Source organism: Diuraphis noxia, unplaced genomic scaffold (assembly GCF_037042655.1).
Source record: "Diuraphis noxia isolate RWA-SAM2 unplaced genomic scaffold, SU_Dnox_SAM2 contig0001, whole genome shotgun sequence".
Classification (NCBI taxonomy): domain Eukaryota; kingdom Metazoa; phylum Arthropoda; class Insecta; order Hemiptera; family Aphididae; genus Diuraphis; species Diuraphis noxia.
The window spans coordinates 24747996-24773815 of record NW_028301711.1 but is presented as its reverse complement, the minus strand read 5'-3'; the positions used below and the strand labels follow the sequence as shown (position 1 = coordinate 24773815).

The following is a 25820-nucleotide window of genomic DNA, read 5'->3' as shown; positions in this document are numbered from 1 at the left end:
AACAAATATTGTACTGCCATTTTCTTAAATAACTCATTTTTTCACATTCATATTTTAATTAATAAAATAAGAATATATAAAAAAAAACTCTTTGGCACGTAAATACTAATGCTAAACTAAATAATTGTCTAATTGTACATACTGTATTCAGAATAAATACATTACGGTTCCAAATTAAATATAAAAATTAATTTTATTAAAACTGAAGTATACATAACACAATATGCATGATTTATTTCTACAACATTGTTCTATCATTTTTCTAAGGCTCTAATTATGAACAGAGTCAAAAAATACAGATGCGAATAGTTAATAAAATAGTAAATGGAGAAATGAGCAAGTGTTACAAATTAGAATATTTTTTTTAATATATAAATCCAAACCATATCTTTATACACAAACAATATGAATATGGTGTAAAAATAGGAACAGATTGGATTTCTAATATTTACTAAAATTACATGGGTATTGTAACACTATAATAAATACTAGACAAACTTAAAAACGGTAATATTTAAAATATAAAAATACAAAATATACATAATATATATTATTTTATTTTAAGGTCCGCAACTAATGCTAAATGATCTGAAGGAAATAATAAACTCGGAATACCACCATATTGGATAACATCATCATGTGATGGCATGGATAATACCTAAAAATAAAAATAAATAAAATCTGTCAAAAATATTTCGCATATAATAACTTTTACCTGAATAAGCTCAAGATATTGATCGGTAAAATATATGTAATCTAAAAGACCAAAAAAACTTGCGGTGTAATTAGTGTACAAAATGTCTGTATTATATGCACTTTCCATTTTAAATTCAAGATTATCTTTTAAGTCGTTTAGTATTTTTACCGTTTCTGAAAAAAATATAAATTAAATTATATATTAAATTAAGAATTCTATTGGCTCATAAACTAAAGTAATTGGTGGATTTTCAAGATTAGTTTAGACTTCCAAGTGAACACCATCAAATATAAGTATAACTATGTCTAATTTGTTGATTAAAATCACCAACATGATTTCCATAATAAATTATTTGTCAACACTGTAGCAAATAAAATATAACATTTATAATGTATAATGATATACTTATACAAATATTTATACAAGTCATAAATCCTAAATTCTGAAATAAAAAGTTTTCAATACTTAGTTACAACTGAAATTGGGAGTCTCTAGATACTTGAGAAGTTTAAATTGATTATATGTATTTTTTTTTTAATGAATAATTGAATAATGCGTAATACAATAAGTAACAGTAACTTGAATTATTTTAACAGTTCTCTCTAAAAATACCTTGAGCCAGAAAAATATTTAGTATACATATTATATATTAATAAAAAAGTATTTACTATGTTTTTCTGGAAATAATAATTTGGTGACTAAATCATAAACGCCGCTTTCAGGTGTACTGTTGAAATCTCCACAGAATATAACAGATACATTACGTCCAAAATACTGAAACATAATACAAAACATTATGTTAATAATTTATTCTTTCAAATATATTAAATTTGGTATATTTTTTTATACAAAAAAATAAAAGTTTGGGAAGAAAATTTATGTTTGTGTTTTAACAAATAATTTTATTTAGTAGGATTTTTAAGTTCTTTGAAGAAAAAATGATTCTAATTAATTTCTTAGATAATGTCCTTACATAAAATACAATTTTTTTCTGATTTTTATGTAGGTTATGTAATAAAATGTATTTAATATATATGTTTATGGTAAAATAAGCGTCATAATAATAATTTAGTCTTAGAAAGAAAATGAAGTGAAAATAATTTAATCCCTTTTATGATACTAATTTAGGTTCTTACAAGGTAAACTACGGTTGGAATTTAGTTAGCACGATATGTTGGTCAATATCAAGAAATATTTTTTCACAATTTAAAATTATAAATAATTTCTATGATTCCTAATAGCTTTAAAAATATATATATAATGCAATTTTTTACACAGTTAAATTATTTTTCAACATAAAATACTTACATCTTTCTTTATATTTTGTTTTATTTTATTAATAATAGTTAGTTGAATTAAAGCTTGAAACAATCTTATAAAATCACCTTCTGGATCAGATATCAAATGAGTATTGCATACTAGGAATAATTGTTTTTTGTCAGAAATCAATTCAAAAGCTAGAACCTATAAAACAAGAAAAAATGTTTAAAATATATTTTTTAATTGAATACTAATAATAACTTTACAATATAAAATAAGTAAAGTTCTTTTTAAAAAATAAATTCCATGTAAATTAAGAATTTTAAAATCCCATAAAAATACTAATATCAGTTATAATTTACTTGGAAAACAGTTTTTTTTTCTAATCCTTGTTTCCATTTTTCATCATCCATAATGTCTTTTATAATAGGTCCGCAATATAATTCCAATGCAGTTTGGTCATTCAAACTAATATTAAATTGTTCTAATAAACTGAAATACGTTTAAATTAAACTAAATCACTAAAATGCCATTTAGTATAAAAAATAATACTGTATAACATACTTAAATTTATCAGATGAATAAAAACAGCTCAGACCTTCATTCCTATGGCCATTTTTTTTTAAAAATAATCCAGTCATGCCCTTGAATTGTTTTAATATAGGACATAACTCTCTCTGAAAAAAGAGCTTATCTACTTCTTGCATGCAAATGATATCTCCATTGTAGGCTATGTAAAGATAATTAATTAAACATAAATTAAATTATTTACATCATATCACTTAGATACCTTGAAGCTCTTTTAAAATAAGAGGATGCCGATAACTGGATGCTATAATTTTTTCTGGGCAATACGGATACATTTCATATTTTGCTTCCAAAGTTCTTGTATATTCTCCAGCTAGCAAATTGTATGTTACAACTCTAATACTATAACATATAATAATAAGTGATCAGAGTTAGTAAACTGCTTATACCTTATAATAATAACATCCATTATTTATTTTTTAAGAACCTTAGGTACTTAATAACATATTGATTTTATTTAAGATTACAAATTAGTAAATAGTCTTCAATTATTGTTAAAATTAGTGTCAATTACCATTCTTGAGAATTACAAAAACAAATAAATAATTAATTCACCTTACCTATTACATGGCTTAGTCTTTAATCTCTTTTCAAATGGGTAGAGTTTGGTGGTATTTTCTAAGACTGTCAAAGATGTTATTTCTGCTGCAGGTCCTGATTGGCCTTCATCATTAAAAGGATTACACACCAATTTTAGATGACAGTTAACATCCTCAGCAGTAGGTGTATAGATCATTTCATTGCCCACTTCTATTTCATCTTTTGATTTAATTCTGTACCATGTATACTGAGTTTTAATGACAGATACATTATATCCCAGATCAAAAGCATTAGGATATATCATAAGTCCTTGATATGGATTATATCCCAATTTAAATTCGTTAATTATTGGTGCATTAATTATTACTTTATATGCATGATCTTTAATTTGAAGCGTTATATTTTCTTTTATTTCCTCAAATATTTCATAACACTTAGAAGTATGAGGTACTTTGATTCCATTCACTTTTATTAAGACAAAATTGCTCTTAAGTTTTTCAGATTCACTAACTTTGCGTTGAGTTAGTGTTAATTTTAAAGCCAGTCTGTCAACAAACATTTTAATTGTATCTTCAGGATTTCGACACAAGTTTATTCTTCTTAGTTTGTTAAATGGTGATTGTAGAGTTACCACCAATTTTCGTTCGGTCTTACCCGTTGGAATCACACAGTTGACAAACATTGTATTTTCCCATAAAAGTAATTTAAAAGAAGACATATTTCTTTTAGTGCAATAGATATGCTTGGATAACTTGTTGAAATATTTCATAAGATATTCTATAAAAACAAAATAAATTCATAAATGTATTATTTATAATTATTATGAATAATTTAAATATATTTTATAAGCTTTGTTTTTGCACCTAGAAAGAATTTAATACCGCAGCATTTGGAGTTAACAGTTACAGGAAGCAATTGATACTTTAATCTATGATTCGTAAAAAAAAATGAAAATCTATGGTATTTGAGATTACATAATGTAAAAAAAAATTTTGCAAATGGGATAGTTACATAGAATTACATAGTCGATTAGTGAATACATACCTAAATTATATACTTTATTATGTAAACTACACATATACGACAGACTTCAACAAAATATGAAAAATAAAAAATAAACTGGAATAATGCAGATACTTGTCTTAAAGAAAATTGTTCTAATTAAAAACATGTGAGATTAAAATAGATACTGCACAGATTACTAGGATTCATAGACATTAAAGACTGAATTATAAAATTCACTAGTTAAGTAGTAAGCAGTAAGTATACTAAATCTAACCTACAAAACTAACCAAATCAATTTTAAAAATATTAAGCTTATTATTATAATAGCCAAAAATGTGCATACTTACATTGGTATTTATTTTTAAATAAAATATTCAATACTGATCAACAATAAAAATTTTTTTTATTTTAAATGTTCAACGAGATACTGTAGTCTACACTAGAGGTAAAACGTTAGGTTACCTATCCATTCTGATTCTGAACAATGACAATGTTGGATAAAACTAACATGGCTGACGGTTGACATCAAGCTTAAGCCTTAAGCCATAAAAGATTTCAAACACAGAACAAAATGAAAAATTTGGCCCAATCAAGTAATGCGTCTGTAGCGCTACACCAGTGTGGCTGTGTGGCAGTGAACCACTACGACTACAGGAAACCCGGCACATTATCAATGATAACACATTTAGATGATAACAATAATATGATAATATTTGTTTACAACGACAGGCCCTAGCACGAATAAAATAAAATCAATTAGTAATAACTATTAACTAATAAATAATAATATCTTTATTATTTATTGATGCGACAGACGCCTGGATCTTTGCAGCTCGCTGTAAAGCATAATATTTTTCGAATTCATAATATTTATTTAAACATTTTCCAAAATTGTACTCTTTTTTTGCAATTAACAAAATAAGAAATAACAATTACATTAGTAAAATGGTACTTAAATGGTCCATTCATCTAACGAATGACGATTATTCTTGTAAATTAAAGTGATAAAAATTAAGAAACGAATGAATTTCTTGACATTGTAAAATAAAGAATAGTTATTAAATTCTGAGCGAAGCGATAAATGTATTAATTTTGTAATGATGTATGTGTGTGTGTGTGTGTTTTTTTTGTGTGAGTGTATACGATGTAAGCCGTTAGGTATTCGAAATAATGAATCATTGAATAACATTAATTCAACTTCAGTAATTTTATTCTGGTGGGAACTGGGAAGCATATGTATTTGGTGCATTCAATACTTCATGGTTTAAAATTCCAAGTGATTACAATAGTGTCGTAAGAAACAAAAAAAATAATTAAAGAACATTTTTACATGAAATCAGTTTTACAACAAAATTGATTTTGGATTTTAGTATACTCAACGGGATAACTATAAAAAAATAAATAATAACCATAGGGCAGTGGCAGATCTTAAATATAAATGATGGTCAAATATTTAAAATTAGGGCCAGCTCCTTCACTTAATTAAAATGTATTGTTTAAAATAATTAAAATATTAAACAGGGTTGGGCGAGAGAAGAAGAATACCCCCTAAAAATTAAATTTTTAACATATTACTTCCAACTCAAATCTAACTCTTACCTATAACAACAACCAAAAATCAGAGGTCAGCTGGTGGCCAGTTGGTCGTATTAAATAATTTGGGCCTAAATTATTATTTTTAAGAACAAAATAAGAAAATTCACAATTTAATTTTAGTTGTCGCTCATTATGATTATGTTATTTTCCTAATTAAATTCTTATACAACCATACAGGCATACCCACGCCATACCAGATCATTAACTATTATCTTCATTTTCAGTAAAATATGCCTCAAAGTTTTAACATCACTGACTGATATGTCGCCTACCCAGTCCGCTCCTGACAATAGATGCCTCAATTATTTAAAATTACATAAATATTAAGTACAAATAAATAGAATACAATTAGGTATGCATTCAAATTATTATAAATACAAATTATATTTGAATTCTAATGAATTTAACTCTTTATACAATTATTTCTGAGTTAAACTAAAAAACAATTTTTCTTATATATCCATATTATGCAAGCATAGACGCAATTCAAAAAAAAAAAAATTAAAGAGTTTATTATGTCATTTTAGTTTTTTTTTTTTTTGTACGGAGAAGTTTTCGATATATTAACATGAGGATTATTTGAAGGTGCCAAACTACTACTTTTAAAATTGTGTGTGCTAATACCCCTTAAGCCCATCTCCTATTTGTATGCATGTATGCACTTATTAAATTATTAAATGCCATTTATAAATATTTAAAATTATAAAATACCTTAAATTTAGCGCATAAATACATGACATTTTCACTAAATATTTGTATTACCGATTTATCATTTTTTCAACACTGCAACATTTTCTAAATATTTTCACTGTTTTAGCATTATTTATGTGCGTAAGCATATGTAATGTTTATTAATTGTTTTAGATTTAGTTAATAGTGAATGATTGTGTTGATTTTAAAGTGATGTTTTTATTTTCTGTAATTAAAATTTGTGCTAATAAAAATGCTCCAATTCTCGACGTCATCTTTTTTGATGGAAAAGTGAATCTAAAAAATTCTTATAATTTTTAAAAACTTCAATTTTATTTTTTTGGTGTAACTCAAAAAATAATAACCTTATATAGGTACTAGAATTACTCCACATTTGGAAATGATAATTTTTCATTCATATTAAAATTTTCAAATTATTTCAACTCTTTTTGAGCTATTTAATTAAATGAGTTTAAACCCATGAGATATTTTCAATTTTTATTAATTTTTTTAAATACTAAATTTGATTATTTATTTAAGTATCATTTTTTCTTTTTTGTATGCAACAATTTATTTTTTAATCAAATAAATATACATTACAACTATACACACTCAACAACTATACTGTACAACAGACCAATCTACTTGTCTACCTTTTAAAATATTGTCGATAAAATGAAAATTTAATTTAAGATTCCTTGTAAATTTTCCAGCCTTTTAAAAAAAAGTTTACCGGAAATGTCAAATACCTGAAATACCTATAATTACTAACCACAAATTTCGAAATAGGTATAAGGTATTAGGTATTAATAAGGTTTTAACTAAAATCATTATTTTACAAAATAATCTGTGGCCTGTAGTGTTATTATTTAACAGTCCATTCAATGAGTAACCTACAACCGACTGATATTTGACCTATCCTTATGTTTTCCGAGCCAATATGCGACCTACGGCCAATGTGCCTATTTTTCTATTCGGATATACATGATCCATGGAAATATGCAGGGCCATATTTAGGGGGGAACTACAGGGTGCTGTTGCCCTGGACGGCTGAGTAGGAGAGGGCTAATTTTTTTATAATTTAAATTTGTATTTTTTATAATGATTAATGAGGCGTTTTGTTGCCCCTTGGTGTCAAATTTCTAAATACGGCCCTGAAAATATGTACATTTTTTTTATAGAGATACAGATGTGGTATATTTTCACAGTATATGTGATGAATGTAAGCCATTCAGTTACAATATCACTACCATTATTGTGAATTTAAGTCATACTATAGAATAATAATAATATAGTTTTAGTAAATTAAAAATTTTAAACACAGTGTTATTGTGAGTTTTAGTAAAATTTAGATTTTTATTCTGAGTGCAACATTAGGATATCTTGACATATACACGATGGAAAAAATATAATATTTAAATATATACTATATAAACATTTATTTGTTTATTATAAAATGATGTACAGGCTCAAAACATAACAATGATAACAAAATTTAATTTCTAAGATATTGTTGTAAAAACAAAACTTTTAATTTTAGAGTATGTATGCTATAATTTACTAAGATTTGTAACAGAATTAAAAACTTAAAATTAAAATTAGGAATAATTCAAAAATTTAACAAACGTTTTCTATGAATTGATTTTTATATCAAAAAAATTGGACCAAGCTTTAATAATTAAATATTTATTAAAAAAAACTTAAGTAGTTTTAATGACAACAAAAGTAATTACAAAGAAAAAGTTTATAGAAAAATGAAGAAAATAAATGATGTAAAAACAAAGTAATAGTATAAAATTAATTATAAGAGGTTCACAAACAATAGACTAACAGAATATTTGTCACAATTAAAAAAACATTCATTTTTTATTAATTACTATGGTAAAAAGTAGTATCACTTTTGTAATGAAAATATCAATGAGGATTTAAATACAATCATATAACAACAAAAATTGAGCTAAACAAATACAATAACCAATTAAAATTATCTACATGCGTTTATTAATGACGGATAAGAAAGTAAAAATATTTATTGACGTATATTGTTTATGGACTCGTTGATAAATTTCCTAAAATAATAAAAACACATATACAGATCTTTAATTATTAAACATATATAATGAATTGAATATTATTACAATAATCAATACTATACAATTCCATGATTATGTAAGACATAAGAAATTATTTAGTAATGCGTACTCTTGAAAAAAAATTGAAGTACTCACCTAGTCCGATTTCCTAATTCCTTATCTTTACATATATGCTTATGTCCATACTTATAATGTTTATCATACAACACAAATTCAGTTGTAACATCTGTTCTAGTTTCCAATAGATGTTTGTACAACTAAAATTAAAAAATAGTAAAAAATGAATAAATAATTATTTGTAAGTACAAAATTTGTCAGAGAAAAATACACTAAGAAGTTTAATTAGTGTTGGTTTATTATAAATGTTTGACAAATATAAAAGAACTAACAATTGATTGATTAAAATTTAGGACTAATAATATAAAAATCACAAACGAAGATTAATAAAATTATAAATATTTACAATAATTAAAAGTTAAAATAATGAGAATGATGAGTTACCTTTTCACCTAGTTCATAAGGTATTACAATATCATCCCGTGCATGTAAAATCAATATTGGCATTTTAGTATTCATTAAATTTGTCACAGTATCAAAAATAATATTATTCTTCTCAACTGGTTCAATGATGAAAAACTCAAACCAAGGTAATAGTCGATGAATCTATATTATATATATATATATATATATATATATATATATATATATATATATATATATTGAAACATAATATATCATTAAATATCAATGAATAACAACAAAATATTATGATTTATAATTTATTACGCTATAGTCATATATGTATATTGCAGTTCTAAAATATATAAAACTTTTTAAAAATAAAATAACAATCAGTAAGCTACAACAGAAACACCATTATAAAAGTAGAGACAGTTATATAACAGAATGTCCAATAAAAAATTTCCATGAAGAAATTCCTTAATTATTATTTAATTAGTATGCCCCAAAAAATTGCCTTTAATTTAAATGTTCTTTATTAACATCTGATTCATTGAAATTCCATGTAAAAAAAGAAATATAATACATAAAGAAGAAAGAGTAGAAATAAATAACTAATTAAGATTAAATTATATAAGTCACACTGGGTGATTTTTTTAAACATGCTCACTCCCATTTTCTCCTTTAATAGTAAATTTATTCATATTCTGTTTTTAGAAATTTAATTAGACTTAGAGACCATATTTTCAAATTTCTGATATTTTTTGTACTACTTAAGGTGTATCCTGTAGTGATACCATCTTCTATTTTTAAAATGAAAGTTCTAATGAATAGTTTCTGAGTTAATACAATGTTTAAACTAAGGATAATCTTCTTTTCCTTCACCTTTTCTACCAACTATTTGGGGTCGGCCATTTAAACTAAGAATAATAATCCTTAAAAATGGTTCTATAAAATAAAAATAAAAATGAAACACAACGATTGTTGTTAAAATTACAGTTGTTACGTCTATATTGTTACTTGTTTTTATACAAATCTATATATTTATATATAACTAGCTGGACCCATGCACTTCGTAGCCCGTTAAAAATCCTACCTCTTGAATGTCTCAAACTGTGTGTTAAATTCGTTACCTTTGATCATGCTAGCAGTTTTTTTTTTTTATACATAAAGATCGATAATGGTTTAAATATATTAAGTAATAATCTTACACAGAAAATCAATTTAGTTTATTAATATGTAATTTTATTTTTTTATCGATAAAAGCTGACAATTCAAGTATTCAATTCAATGATATTTATTGAAATGTATTAGGATACACAATACTTTTTGTTCTTCCTTCTGGAGCATACACAAATAAATCAGTAGGATTTTCGACGAGTGAGCATGCCACATACAGTTGCCCATGTGAGACTTTCTCATTTCTCAGTAAGTATGGATTTTCCAAATTTAGTCCACACACTTATAGCGATTGTCCTTGTGCTTTGTTGATAATCATTGCAAAGGCGAGTCGTACTGGAAAACAAGGGGGCCAAACGGGCCATTGCCCCTACTGGGAATATTTTAAGGATATGTTCCGTATCTGGCATTGGTAATAATGATCCCGCACGATGATAGATTTGACCTTGCACTTTGAATGTTGGCATTTAATTGTCAAACACAATATTAAATATTTGCTGCCCCGAATGATGTCATTTGGAAACATAAATTGTATTTGCGGATGTTCGCTAAGAAACGTTTCAATAAACTCGTTTCACCTGATACTAACGTTGATAATGGTTCTGGTGGTGTATGTAATTCTGAAAATTTTACTTTTCTTCCAGCACAGTACATACCTGATACCTCATTTTTAAATTTGAATGCTCTAAAATATATGCATAATTTATCCATTTTTCTAATAACCATACTTGGATGAATCCTGTGATTATAATTAACATTGTAATGCCCGTAATGAAATGCACTGAGATTCAAATCTGTGTGAGTGATTCGTCCATATCAAACATGAAGTTGTCTGTTGGTTTTCAATCTTGTATCTCGTTGCTTAGTTATTTCAGATGAACGGAATCGAGTTTGACGTTCTCTGGCGGTTACCAATCTTGCATCTCTTTGCTCGATTGTTTCTGAAGCTCGTATTGCCATTTTCTTTTGTGCTTGAGGCGTACAACTACTAATCGAAATTATTTTGGGAGGCATAATTTAAGAGGTAAAACTTTTAACGAACTATGAAGTGCACAGTTAACAATGATATTAATTAAGTATTATAATATTGAATTATAAGGAAAGACGAGATTAAACTTCTTGAATGACGTATAAATTACACGGCGTTTGATATGTATTTTAAGCAATTTATAATTTCCCATGGCAACCAGATCTTAGCAAATTTTATTATCTATCTATCTATCTTATATTTTATATAAATAAAAATCTTAATGCTGTTTGTAAGTCTCGCTAAAACTCGAGAACGGCTGGACCGATTTAGCTCATTTTGGTCTTAAAAAATTATTTGTGGAAGTCCAGAGAAGGTTTAAAAGGTGAGTGAGTTTGAAAATGTTCGAAATTAATTTTTTAATATCAAATTTAAATTCACATGCTTATTTGCTTGGTGTATTTCGGATATTCCCGTGACCGACAGGATATTACCTGTAACCTGACCTTTTTTCTTTTGTGTGTGTTTTATCGTCACCAGTGTATAGGTATGAATTGTTCCAAGAAGTAAAACCCGACAATATTTATCTTTATTTATAACTGTTAAACTGTGTGTACCTATTAATATCAATTGATATTGAAACCTTATAAGTAGCCAGTATTTCAGGAAAACTCTGTTTTGTAAGTATCTCATTGTTGTGACGTGACTAATATATTATCTCTGTGCCAAATTTCATCGCAATTGGTCCACCCGTTTAGGAATGCATGAATGACAAACAGACAGATAGACAGAAATCCATTTTTAATTTTTATGTATATAGATTATAAATATAATAGTAATAATACATCTATATTTATATTATAATTATAATTATAATTTATATTATATAAATATATAATATTTAAAATGTATAATTCATTTATAATTTCAAGGGTCCCATACTTTTGAAAGAAGTTTTACTTCCCCAAAGAGTAACAGTGGGCTCACACACTCTTGTGTAAACTATATATAAAATGATGTTAGATTTAGTATTTATTATACATTTTTACAAATTATTTATATTGATTAATCGATAAGAATTATTTTATTTTTCATATCTTCTAAGCCCCCTACTATCTACTAAACCCATTACCATAGATATATTATCCTTAAAACATTAAGTTACATAACTCAAAAACTAATAGTTTGAGTTTTGATTAAGGATACATAAAAATTCTTAAAACAAATCTGCTTGTTAATAAAAAATAAAAAGGAAGTTTCTATTTAAAAAAAAAAAAAAACTATAGTTTGTATTATCATAGGATTGTCCTTAATTAGTACAAAAAATGTCAATGATTCGAAAAAGTGTCTTCAAGTGTATTTAAAAATTCCAAAATTTAAATCAATTAATTTAATATATGCATGAATTAACCATAAAAATAGTATGAGAATGCTTAAAAAATCACCCAGTATAGTACATATCAATACCTATTTTCATTAAAATAAATGGAAGAGCTATTAGTTTATTAAAATATTTTTCTTATTTTTGAATTATTTAAACAAACTTTCTCTAAGGCACCTAAAATTCTTTAAGAATTTTTTCCCAGTCTTAAAAACCTTAGACATTGTATTTTTTAAATATTTTTTTTATTTATAATAAATTCTAATTTCTAAGTATACCAAAAAGTATGATTTTATTATTTTCACCAACACCATAATTATTAAAAAATGTTAATAATATTATCAATGCATTTAATTTAAACGTGGAAATAGATTTTGTCAAGGAAATGCAGTACATTAAGTTGATTTATATGATTGAAAATAATTCAATAATAGTGTTAATATTTTACCTTAGTAAGCGGATATTCGCGTATTTCGTCACTCATTTTTGTAAATGGAGCTTCTAATATGAGACCATTTGGATAAAGACCTTCTTTCTCCAGCAGTGAATATGCATGTGCTCCGATTCTGTATAATTATTTTTATTTTATTTGCAATTAAAAAATTAATAATTAAATCAGAATATTAAAATTTTTAACTTACCCAGTTCCCAAAGAATGACCCCAGCCAAAAATCGGGGTGCCATTAGCACGTTTATGCACCCATCTAAACATTTCCATAGCATCTGTAACTACTCCAAGCTCACTGACTTCAACATCAGTAGAATCGGCATAACCTTGGGTAAAAAATAATTGAAATTTATAAACATAACAAAGAAAAAAGAATTTAAAAATTGTCTCAGTGACATACTTCTATAGTCTACTGCTATTACATGACAGTTGATATCTTGAAGCACATGATATAACTGAACCCGATGTTCATTTGCCCGCGTGCCTGAGTTGCCATGCATATATATCACAATTGGCTCACCATGACTTAAAAGTTGTTCATAAGTTGAATTATCATCCTCGTATTTATCCAACAAATTATGTGGTAAAACATGCCTGTAATATGATAAAATAATCAAATACAAAATGCAAGGTTATTTACAAAATATTATATTCTAATATTTGTAATTTGTAAGTTATACAAAAACATAAAAAGATAATTTTTAGTAAATATATTTTTAGTTTAACTAAATAAGAAAATTCTATTACATTTAAGGATATTTAAATTGTACGAGTAAGCTCTAAACATTTAAATGACACTGTAAATTAGTTAACAAATACAATGTGTCATTGACCATTGTGTTAAGATCCTAAATAAAAATTTCTAACTTAAAGATAATTTAAAACTAATAGAGAACTTTATACAGTGTTACATAAATAAAGAATTAACTCATAGTTAAATTTATTACTAGTATATTTATTCAAGTTCATCTGTAAATTGTAACCACTATAGTAGGTTATACATTTATAAATTATTTTATCAATCTATTAAACATAGAATACAAATAGAATAATAAATAACTATTTAATTTATTTTATTTGAGATGGCTCAATTTATATAATGAGAAGTACATACCAGACACCTAATGTCATATTGTCATTTGTTTTTATATAGAAATTTCTAGTTCCTCTGATACCATACTTTTCGGGATGACTATAATTAACAGCAGATGGCATACGAACTGAAATAAAATAATTAAGTAAATTATATAAATTTGTTTTCCAAAGCATTATCTGTAATGTGCCAATTTAGTAAACATTACTTTTAAATTGTAAGCATAAAATGTATAAAAAAATTTTCATTTATTTTTTAAATTAATTTTGCCCCACCATAGAATTTGTGTAACTACTATCTATTAAAACCAACAAATTTAGGCAAGTCATTCTTGCATCAAAATTTGCTTAGCATCATTGCTCTAGAGTAAGAAATAGAAAATAATTTTAGAATGAATAAAAAATGTTATTATAATGAAATAATAAATAAATATTAAAGCAAAAAATACACACAAAGTTTGAATAATTATCTGGTTATTGATTAATTATTATAAATATTAGAGAATATCATTAATGATGACCGATTATCATATAGTATTATAAACATTAAGTTATGAGAATTAAATATAAATTTGTTATTTTCAAAATAAAATAAAATAAAATAATTTGTTACCATAATTTAGGAATATCATTCCTCTTTGAAGTGATGGTGAATATCGAAAAACAATTGGTATAACTATGAATACAAGAAATATAATTATAGCAAAGAAACTTGATGTTATGCAGCATGTTCTGAAAAATACAATATTAAATCAAATATGTATAGAGTATACAATAATAAATTAATTAAAAATAAAAAAAACTATGATTGATAAAATTGTTAATTCCTATTTTTAATATATAAGTATTTAATGACAATATCATCTGATGATGAGTTCTTCTATTTTAAAAATTTTACATGCACAAATAATAATGCCAACAATGAATTATTTTATTCAAAAATTATTCACAATTTATATACCTACCTATGTTATTTAAAATCTATACCAGGTTCTTTCATAAAGTAAATAATAATAAAAATATTTAAATTTGTTTATTAGTACCCAAATACTAATCAGTTATCACAAATATCTAAGCAAATATATGAGTATATAGTATATGAGTTAGAGAGTTACAGTTGAATTGTAAAGGCCTTAAAAATAAGATTCTCGGCTTACTCTGGGCCACAAGATGCAGCTTGAACTTTCTGGGGTCCTGGCGATTTATTCAAAAATAATCTTTTTTCAAACTACTACCTGCTAAAAATCTAACATATTATATTTTGTAGTATTAGTTAATTTTATTGATACACATTCTAAAACTGGACTAGATTTGACTAATATTACATTGAGAAATGAAATGGTATAATAGTGTTGATGTTGAACTACAAAATTACAAGACTAGAATATAACAATAGTTCAAAAATTTGAAGACTGTACCTGATAAAAAATATTTCAATTGAAGGACTTGGGTAAATTTTTAGTCATTGTTAGCGCCATAACTTTAAAGTTATGTGTTATTAAATATTTTTAAAAATCAGTTGCAACATTTTTTGTTACAGTACAACAAAATAAATTTATATTGTTTGAATTCTTAGTAAATAACTTATATATTTTAAAATAAACCTAATTCAGTATGAAAAACCATTAGAAATGGGTATTTACTATTTACCCAAGTAACCTCATTAGGCTAGGCTCAATATAATTACCTATGACGCCTATCTTTCACATGAAAAAATTACTCACTTTACACAATAATAAATTTTATAGGTAAGTAAATTATTGTGTGAAATGAGTAACTTTAGCACATAATAGATAGACAATTAAGAAGAAATTGCACACGCATGTGTCGTCTTCGTCTTACACAAGTACAATAAACCAGATTTAATATTTTAAAATGCTTAGAACTCACTTAAAAATTAAAATATTGTAAAAAACAGAACGAGAAAACACAAATAATGTTCTAGCCTAAAAGTTTTATATTAGGTCAATTCACTCTAATATCAATGCTGACACCATCCTATTGATAATAGCGAATGGAAATCTGGTATGTAGCATGTAAGTAAGACAGAGACGACACATGCAGGTGCGACTTCCTTTTAAGATGAGTTCAGTCCAATGACGTCACATGTTTGTTACAACTCATTGAACAATGTGAGTAGAATGAGTAGATACATTAAATCTATACCATTTTTTTTAAGAATTAAAAATGCATTCAAATTAATAAAACTGTTGTATTTTGTGCTCTTTTAAAATAATATATATATATACAGGGTGATTCTTTTATCAAACAACACTCATTATTTCAAAAACTATTGACTTTTTTCAAATTTTTTTTTCTTCAAAATTTTAGAACCATCTTGTTCTAGAACTATATATTTTTTAAATATTTTCACCCTTATATTTATCAGGTTAACCATTATCAACTTTTGATTTTCAAATGACAACCTATACTTAAAATTTCATAAATTAAAAAGGCTATTTTTCAATGAATTTTCACGTTTAAATTTTCATTTTTCGTTAATCCGTTTACAAGATATAGCCTCCCAAAATTGGGTGGTTTTGGGTAGTGTTTGTGTGTTATAGGTGTATGTTAGGTGGTATTTACACACAGACAACATATAAGTGTTGTTTGATAAAAGAATCACCCTGTATATTGAATTATGATTAAATTGTTTTTAATAGCTTTGACTACAATAGTTTAATATTTAATAATAATTTGAAGAAAAGTTTTTTTTTGTTTTATGTACACCTTACAATATCTAGTTGAGATTTTTGTATAACACATAATTATAAATAAATTTTTCCTAAATTAAATCAAAATGAGTTAGTCTTTAAAGTTTAATTAATGATTTTTCACAATTTAAAATTTACTATAGCAATTTAGTATCATTGTATTTATCAAATACCTACTATTGTTAAAATATTATTATTATTTTTAAAATTAAAAATAGCAGTTATTTATTATTTATAGAGATTTACTGAATTATAATAATATGGAAGATGTAGACATGCACATCAGTAATAATTTAAAAATAATGTGTGTGAATTTTAAGCTATATATTTATGTATATATTTTTTTTAACATGTAATAACAATTATTATAGGTAAGGATCAAATGTAAATTTAAATTACTTTCCTTTAATTCAAAGTATTACTTATATTTACTAAAATATTTAGATAAAACAACTTATACATTTACTAAACTAAATATAAAATTAGATATAAGTAGATTTAATGACTTTTTTAACTCATGCTAACTATTATACTATCTATTTAACTATTTTAACCAATGAGCAAACATACACAAAAATAAATTAAATTAAATTTTACTTTAATAAATTTAGTGATACCATAACAACATTGCAGGCAGGGTTGCGCAGTATCTTAGATACAAAATTGTATCTTGTATCGCGATACATTTTTAATCAATTTATCTAGTATTTAATAAAATAATTTATGATGCGATACAAGATACAACTCTGATTTTACTATCAAAATAATAATTAATAATCCAAAAATTAATATTTTTATTTAATATTGTAGATTATTGTTGGAAATAATTGTTCAACCCAGTACCAATAAATCATAAAATATAGTTATATATGTGATGTATATTGTATATAATATACATGTATATATATCTGTGACACACATTGAATTGGACTTTACGTCTGTACTTTATTAGATATCCGTAATTTTATATAATAGTGTAGGTAGCTAAAAGTTACTACGTTATAGTGTAACTTTTGCAATAAAGTAGATGTTTTATTACTAATGTATTATTATTACTGAATAAGTGTCAATTTTTATTATTTTATTTGCCATTCTAATTAATTAATGAAGTGCCCATCCCCATAATTTTTAAAAATCCAGTGACTAATTGTATTAAAATGTATCGAGTATCGAGTATCTAGTATCTCGATACTCCTTTTTGAGTATCTTCCCTAACCCTGATTGTAAGTTCTACAAAATAAAATAACATTATTTAGATTTTAATATTTAACAACAACAAAAATTAATCAATTAATTTTGTCTAGTGATAGTTGATATATTATAAATTATTATAAAAGTTAATATTATTCAGGATAAAGGTAAAATTATTATTTTTTTACTTATTAGTATATGATTTCATGCAAAGCAATAGCTAATCAAATTCTTAAGTGGATTATTCAAATTCTTAGTCATTATTTGTTGATTATAATATATAAATAATTTTAGGTAAGCCCAGAGAATTAAATTAATTAAGATAATTACTGTGACTAAAAGCAATCTATAATAAGTACAAATATATTTTAGTGTTATGCTATACATTTTAAATTTTAATTCTTAAAATAAATTAATTGGTTAATTTTTATTTCAGTCAATATAGTATGTAAATGAAATGCAGTCTTAATATTATTATTACTTACGCGAAAACACAAATTAACAAGAATATCATCACAGGTTTCATAAATGAAAAACACATGCATGGTGCCATTATTGAGATATATGTATTTTATCACAGCACAATGAAGCTATAATAAAGTAGTTTGATATTGAAAGATCTATAATACAACAATCCTGTAACATAATATTTAATCCATAGCAATCAATGCTAAATTTAGTAAGCTATCTACATTTTTATAGAATACATAGTTCATATTTTTAATATTTAATATATTATAGTACGGTTATTATTTAATAATTAATTTGATTATTTATGGAATATTCACACAAAACCAGTTTTTAAGCAAATCAATTTTTTTTTATTTAAAAATAAACTGCTGTTGAGACTTTTCACCACATATTTATACTAGTTTTTTTTCTATTTATAAATATTTTAAATATTTTATTTATGCATGATAAATTAGGTATGAAATTTATAGTAATGATTTATCATCAAACTGACTTTAGGCAAAAAGCAAATACAATGATACAAATAATTCAAAGTTTACCATAAGTATTTTATATTGAAATTCAAAAATGTAAGTAATACATGTGATCAAAATTGTTTCTCTAGATATTTCAAGTTTATAATTGACAAATAGGATATTTATATAGACAATATATAAATAGAATATTAATAGACAGATAGCCTTCATACAGAATCACTTTTACTATATCAGTGGCCCACTCAACACCTACTGTACAGTGGAACAGTCCTACTTTCCAACTTTTTTTTATGAACACCTACTATGGTTACAAAGTAAAACTATTTTCAACTACAATGCGTAAAGTAAGCCAATTATTTTTTCTTAATAATTATTTAAAGGAAATTATTCGATTCACGTTCCTTGTAAGATTTTGGATGATTATCCAAGTATTTTAGGATTTATTGGAGTTTTAAAATTATAACTTTTACATTACACAAATTTATCAGGTATTCAAAACATTGCCAGAAATTTCTACTTTCCTCATAACATAATATTTTATATTATATCAGTATTCAATATAATATTAACACCTGTCCTAATATTTATCACCTATACAGTTGTGAACTCAATGTACCTAAAATAAAAATATTCATGGAGTTGATTGCCTATAATGAGACCACCTACTGTGCATGCTTATGTTTATTAATTATTTATTTTATATTTAATTATTAATTGTTGATATTGTTTTTATATTGATTTATTCAAAGTAGCAAAATACAAATGTTTCTGCTATGATACAGCCATGTTTTTATTTGGGCAATGGACTAAAAGCCTAAAACGATTGACAATACAATGTTTTACACCACATTTCATTTATAAAATGACTATTTTTAATTTAAAAAAAAAAACCATTATGTAACTAATTAATGATAATTAGTAAATTATAATTTTGATTTTTTACTATAGAACTTCTAAGCTCAATGATAATTATATCAATATACTATGATTTTCCTACATATTAGTTTAAAAAAATTATTTATTGTGAATTCTAATTATATCTTTGAATTTAAATAACTCATGATCTTGAATTAAATTCTTATATTATGTACAAAATATTTTATGAAAATCATAAATATGGGTTATTCATTAAGTTATAACTTGAACTCAGATTTAAATGCCCTAAAAATATCAAAAAATGCATTTAATATGTAAATTTGTCTAGTTACGTAAAAAAAAATAGAATTTGTATCACATCGCACTACTGAACTATACTGTAATACTACTTTACTCTGGCCCACGAGAGATCTGTAACGCTATTAGACCAAAAATCGTCCGATTCCGCGCATCCCCTGTGTAGTGCGCCAAGGTTACAGCACATGGTGGGGGAAATTCCGTCGCTGACGGTTGTTCTCAGCGTGCGCGTGACGGTATTGATCTCTTGTGGGCCGGAGTATATAAAAATTGTATGTAATTAAATCAGCTAATTGGCTGGTGTGACACAAAGATCAATTTCAGCTTTGTCTAATTTAAAACTAGATTACTTGTTATATATAATTTATATATTTCAATGAATTCATTTTTTTCTGACAAAAATGTCTTGAAAAAATAAAAATGCAATTATAGATGTTAAAATTGCTCCAAAAACATTTTTTTTTTGGTTACAACATGAAGCACTTGATACACATTTATAGTTATAGCTAGGAAAACATTGTGTAAGACATTAAATAAAAAAAGATATGTAAATGTTGAACTCCAAGCCTTAATTAGTATAACATTCAAAATTTTTATTTTGTAATTATTTGTATCTAAAGTTCTTTAAAAGTAATTTTGAGTTCCACAACTGTTCTAAATTTTTTAATAAATTCTAGAACTTGACACGTAATTTATAAAAACTGTTTAAACTTTAAACGACAAAATTCTTGTCACATGTATACTAAAATGTTAAGACTATTATTCTATAATGATTTAATAATTTATTAGTCATAATTTTAAGGTAAAAATAGAAAAAAATATCTATACATTCTATACATGAAACCTGAATTAACCTACTCAAATAAAACTATCATGTTAAATATATTTAATATACATTAGACATTCCACCAAAACGTCGTCCAAAACCACCAATTATAGTCAGAAATAATAGGCACCACACCAACATGTTAATAAGAGCACTAGTATTGTTATTATTCTTATTCAATTTAATTAACATAATTCATTTAAACATATTATATTTCAAAAATTAAAAAATTAAATATTTAGAATTTTACTTTATTTTATTTAGATTAATTTTGGTTATATTTCAAATATATAAATGTACTAATGAATACAGATGTACACTTTCTAAAAAAATTTTTAGAAATCTTATTAAGATTATATAGTTACTCTTTTTTCATTAAAAATAAAACTTGTATATATTATGTTAATATTTTAAATTAAATTTATTAGATTTTTATTTGGATATATGTAATATATAATTATAAAATTATAATAGATATGCAAGTATAATAATACCATATTTAATATTAATATTAATTGATACAATAATACAGCAAAGAACTAAAACGTTGGCATTATTGATTAGTGCTATAGATTATTTTTTTTGTGAAGGCAGTGCATCCATCAGATTTCAGATTATAGAAGCTGCTTTGGCAAAAAAAAATATATTAGCTAAAATACTGTATTTTAGCTGTATGTATTTTAAATACATATGAAGAAATATGCAAGTATACTGTAAAAAAAAAATATATTTAATGACAAATATTGAAAATTTTTTTTTTGATGTAGCATTTTATAAAATTAATATCTATGACTATTTTTATTACAATATTAATTGTAGACTATTTTCTTCTTAACAATACGAGAGACTTCTAATTTTATTTTACAAACATTAATAGTTTAGGTATATTAAATTTTAGTTTAAAATAATTTAAGTAGTTGTATAGTTATTCTACTTCAATTCAGATGTTATAATATTTATCATCACTCAATTTTTAGAAGTGTCCCAAGACGAAACATATATAACAAATAAACAATTGTCAGCAAACACCCAAAATGCTATATATAATTAAAAAGTAATTAATCAAAATTAGTACCTAATTAAATTATTTGAACTGAATATTTAATCTTCAAACATTTAAACTGTGATAAGTTGAAATGAAAAAAAAAAAAAAATGATATTTTTATGGTTAAAATAATATTATTTTCATTATACCAATCAATAATATTATATTTTGCATAATATATTAATAAAACAACACAATATTTCTAACTTCTTGAGTTAAAAACATTAAAATATATAGATACTTAGTTAAAAATGTTAACTAAGTAAGACTTAATAAATGCATACAACTTAATTAAATATTTCTAGTCTGATAAGAGGTAACTACCTTAGTTATCTAATAAGTATAATTGTATGAACTAGGCATTTCAATGTTAAAATCACAATAAAAATGTGAATATATGGCCAGTAAATGGTATTTAAAATTTCTTATTTCTGACAACTATATAGGTGTATAATTTACCATAATTGCATATATATTTCAACTTAGTCGTTGATTTTTGTATAAGTTGTTAGAGTTTTCAATTTTTTATCATTTAAATTATGACTAAATTTTAAGCGCTAACTAATCCATGCTTAATTTTTCCATATTATACAATAAATAGATATATATTATATACATTAATTTAAAATCAAAAAAAATGTTCACAACATTATATTTAAATAAATTATAATTGAATATATTAGGTAGTCTGCTTACCGTTTCATGCAGCCTTTAAAAGTCATATTTGGTATTTTATCTGAAATAAATAAATTATTAAACTTTATGATAATGGTACCAAATAGTAAATAATACAAATAAATAAATCTACTAAATGTCTTAATCATGGTCTAAAAGAAACCTAGTTCAAATTTCTAAGTTAAATATAACTAATTAAGTATTTAAATATCATCAGTAATATTGATAAAACTAATAATTATTTGTTATGACAATTATATTAAGGAAAGACACAATAGTAGATATATATAGTATATAGGTATAACTGTGTAATTTTTAAACCTACAATACTGTAAGTTAGAATTTATGAATATAAATAAAAATAAATAATACAATGTATCATACTACCTATACTGAATTAATAATTACACACTCTAATAGTTATAAATTTCACATAAAAGTTAATGAATCATTAAAAATAAATAGGTAGGTATGTATTTATATTTTTCTAAATTACTTAATAAGATTTAAATAAACATAGGTACCTATACAACGTAATACTATATTATTTTATTTAATTTTTATGCAATTAGGTATTTAAGACAACATTATATTATAAAGGGTATTGATAACTTACCAGTTAACATTAAGATGCCTATTTTAACTACATAGGTATACATTTCATTTTCAGATTTTACCATAGAAATAAAAAAACAAATACAATATTGTTAAAGGCTATAACACTGGTCGTTTGTATTCAAAAATTTGAAAAAAACACAATATCATTCAAACATTTAATATGTAATGCAACAATAGCTAATTAATTATGACAAATAATTATTTATTAATAACTTTTGTTTCAATAAATTTCTTATTTTTATAAAAAAAATGTTTTATGTTATGTATAGTAAAAAATTGGTTTTGGATATGTTTGTAAATAAAATGCATATTTTAAAATTTCATTTTATATACAAATCCTAGGCATACTTAGATATATTTAGATTTGTGTGTGATATATTTTAATATACCTATTATACAGAATCTTCTTTAATGTCCGAAACAGTGATTCACATTAAGATTACATGTGTATTTATGAGTCATCAGTGCCTAACTATATAATATAAAATATACTAGTGATCCAATATTAAATATAGGTGCTTATTCATACTTGTATTGGTCATTAACAAAATTATAATTCAAATAGGTACTTTTCTGTTATCCCTACTACCGCGACTCTCAATTCTGTTATTTCGACTACTATAGTACTATCCAGATAGTTCCGTATTTTAATACATAATACACATCGTGAATTGCCATTTATGTAATAATGTATATATAACGTTTATTATTAGCATTCACATAAATTATCATAGTAGTGGAGAGTTATAGAATAAAACCACGATTTAAGATAGTACTAACTTAAATCGTGTATTAAACATAAAATCATCAATATTATCACAAAACGTCAAATTACAAATTCTAAAATTATCACAGCAGTAGAAAGTTATTATAATATAAAACAAAAAGTCGTCAAAATTATCAATAAAACGTCAAGCAGTAGTCGCGGAATCGAGCGGTAGTAGGGATAACAGAAAAGTACCTTCAAATATTTTATTTTATTGGAATTAATTGATAAAATTCAACATTAAATTCAACATAGATAATACATCTAGTTATTATTAATAGGTACCTATGTGAATCATTAAATTATAAATTAGATATAAAAATAAATTTAATTAATCAAATTAAAAGAAGTGTTTTTTGTGCCAAATCTACAATTGTCTAGTAGTTAATTTAAGCACCAAGAACATTTTTTTTAATAGAAATACCAGTAAAATTAATTTAGTCATACAATCATAATATTTAATTAGATATAAAATCTAATGTTAAATAACAGGAAACCTATTGAATAACAAATAATATGGAAGTTAAACTCATGTTATTTATAATCTTTCTATTTTTATAATGTTCTCACTGACACAAATAAGACATAAAATACTTGCATAATAAACTGATATCTATAGCGGTATCAAAATATACATTTACATATTATCTTCTATAAAACTGTATAGATTTATTGTATAACTTATAGGTGCTGTACTGGTTTTGTTAAATAGGTATAGCTTGAATATAATGATCGTATGAAAAAATATCAAAAAATGTATATTTTTAAATGAACCCAGTTTCAGTAATCATTATATATACAGCAGTACAGTACAAAATCATAACATCATTAAGATGATATCTATGTACAGAAGAACAGACTCACAGTAGACAATGATGGATCCAGTACCTACTCACAGGTATACAACGATGATCATCGAACGTTCATGTCTGAGTACAAACTATAGTACTATTGATACGTTGTCGATGCCAGGTTAACCAGTATAATGGACAGGTACACACCTACTCACTATAACCGACCGTGGTTGACTACTAAAATATTAATTTTTTTTTTTATACTAGGTAGTATAAAACGTACAAAAACGACCGACCGCAATCCGTGACGTCTGGCGTCGTTTTGAATGCGCGAAGTGCGTATAGTAACTAATGGCTACGAGTCACAACTCACGAACATTGTCAATATTGATGTGTGTGGTGTGAGCGTAAGAAAGGAGTGGGTACCTACCTAACAATCCGCACTTCCGCGTTGTGCTATCATCGGACGACGATTGGCTACTAGCGTCGGTGGTTTGCGGAGGTGTTCAAGACGACAAGACGTGTTCGGCCTTTCAAACAATATTTTTTCTGTGTATACTGTATAGTGTATTTTTTATTTTTATTATTATTATTAACAATTTCGGTCCCGCGAACCGTATGCCGTGATACCAACGTAGATCGTAGACGGTTCGGTTTATCAGAAAATCGTACGAGTACTCAGTTACCGCCCACCTCCAACGACCCCGCTGCCACGACTTGCAAAAACGTAAGAAATCGACGTTATCACGTGAGTTGGTGGCCACAGGACGCGTGCACTTCCGACTTCCGTCATCCGTCCTCCACCACTGCTCAGTGCTCACTGGCTCACTAGTTCACTGCCGTCTACCACACGGGCACACGGCACTGAGCACTACGACTGACTGTCTATATAGTGTCTACTGCTACTGCAGCACTATCGTCCGATGGTCGTGTACTACATCATTAAAATTTAAAATTATATTTTGTGTGCCGTGTATGATGTTATATTATTATAATACTGAGACTGACCAATATTGTCGAACTGATTACCATTACTTTGAGTTAATTTTCCCATTGAATCTATTTGGTGAGAAGGG

General features: G+C 25.1%; 2 protein-coding genes across 7 annotated transcripts; both read right to left on the bottom strand.

Moving 5' to 3' along the window:
- Positions 1-174: 174 nt before the first annotated feature.
- LOC107167409 (2',5'-phosphodiesterase 12) lies at positions 175-4714 on the bottom strand. The gene is made up of 9 exons (XM_015516431.2): positions 4438-4714; positions 3106-3862; positions 2748-2887; positions 2522-2687; positions 2320-2449; positions 2006-2161; positions 1366-1471; positions 716-870; positions 175-658 (listed from the first exon to the last, which is right to left on the bottom strand). The coding sequence occupies exons 2-9, from the start codon at positions 3852-3854 to the stop codon at positions 551-553; spliced, it is 1710 nt and encodes a 569-aa protein (XP_015371917.2). The 5' UTR covers positions 3855-3862; positions 4438-4714; the 3' UTR covers positions 175-550.
- A 3198-nt stretch (positions 4715-7912) lies between these two features.
- LOC107167413 (lysophosphatidylserine lipase ABHD12-like) lies at positions 7913-25578 on the bottom strand. 6 transcript variants are annotated; one of them, XM_015516435.2, is made up of 11 exons: positions 25175-25578; positions 22588-22627; positions 18386-18536; positions 14609-14727; positions 14018-14123; positions 13304-13497; positions 13097-13229; positions 12904-13021; positions 8971-9132; positions 8605-8726; positions 7914-8445 (listed from the first exon to the last, which is right to left on the bottom strand). In XM_015516435.2, the coding sequence occupies exons 3-11, from the start codon at positions 18451-18453 to the stop codon at positions 8406-8408; spliced, it is 1062 nt and encodes a 353-aa protein (XP_015371921.1). In that variant the 5' UTR covers positions 18454-18536; positions 22588-22627; positions 25175-25578; the 3' UTR covers positions 7914-8405. The 6 variants fall into 6 exon arrangements, with proteins under 6 accessions (XP_089084904.1, XP_015371921.1, XP_015371920.1 ...); XM_015516434.2 differs by lacking the exon at positions 25175-25578 and adding an exon at positions 24815-24915; XM_089228778.1 differs by lacking the exons at positions 18386-18536; positions 25175-25578 and adding an exon at positions 23183-23261 and having other exon boundaries at positions 7913-8445.
- Positions 25579-25820: the final 242 nt, after the last annotated feature.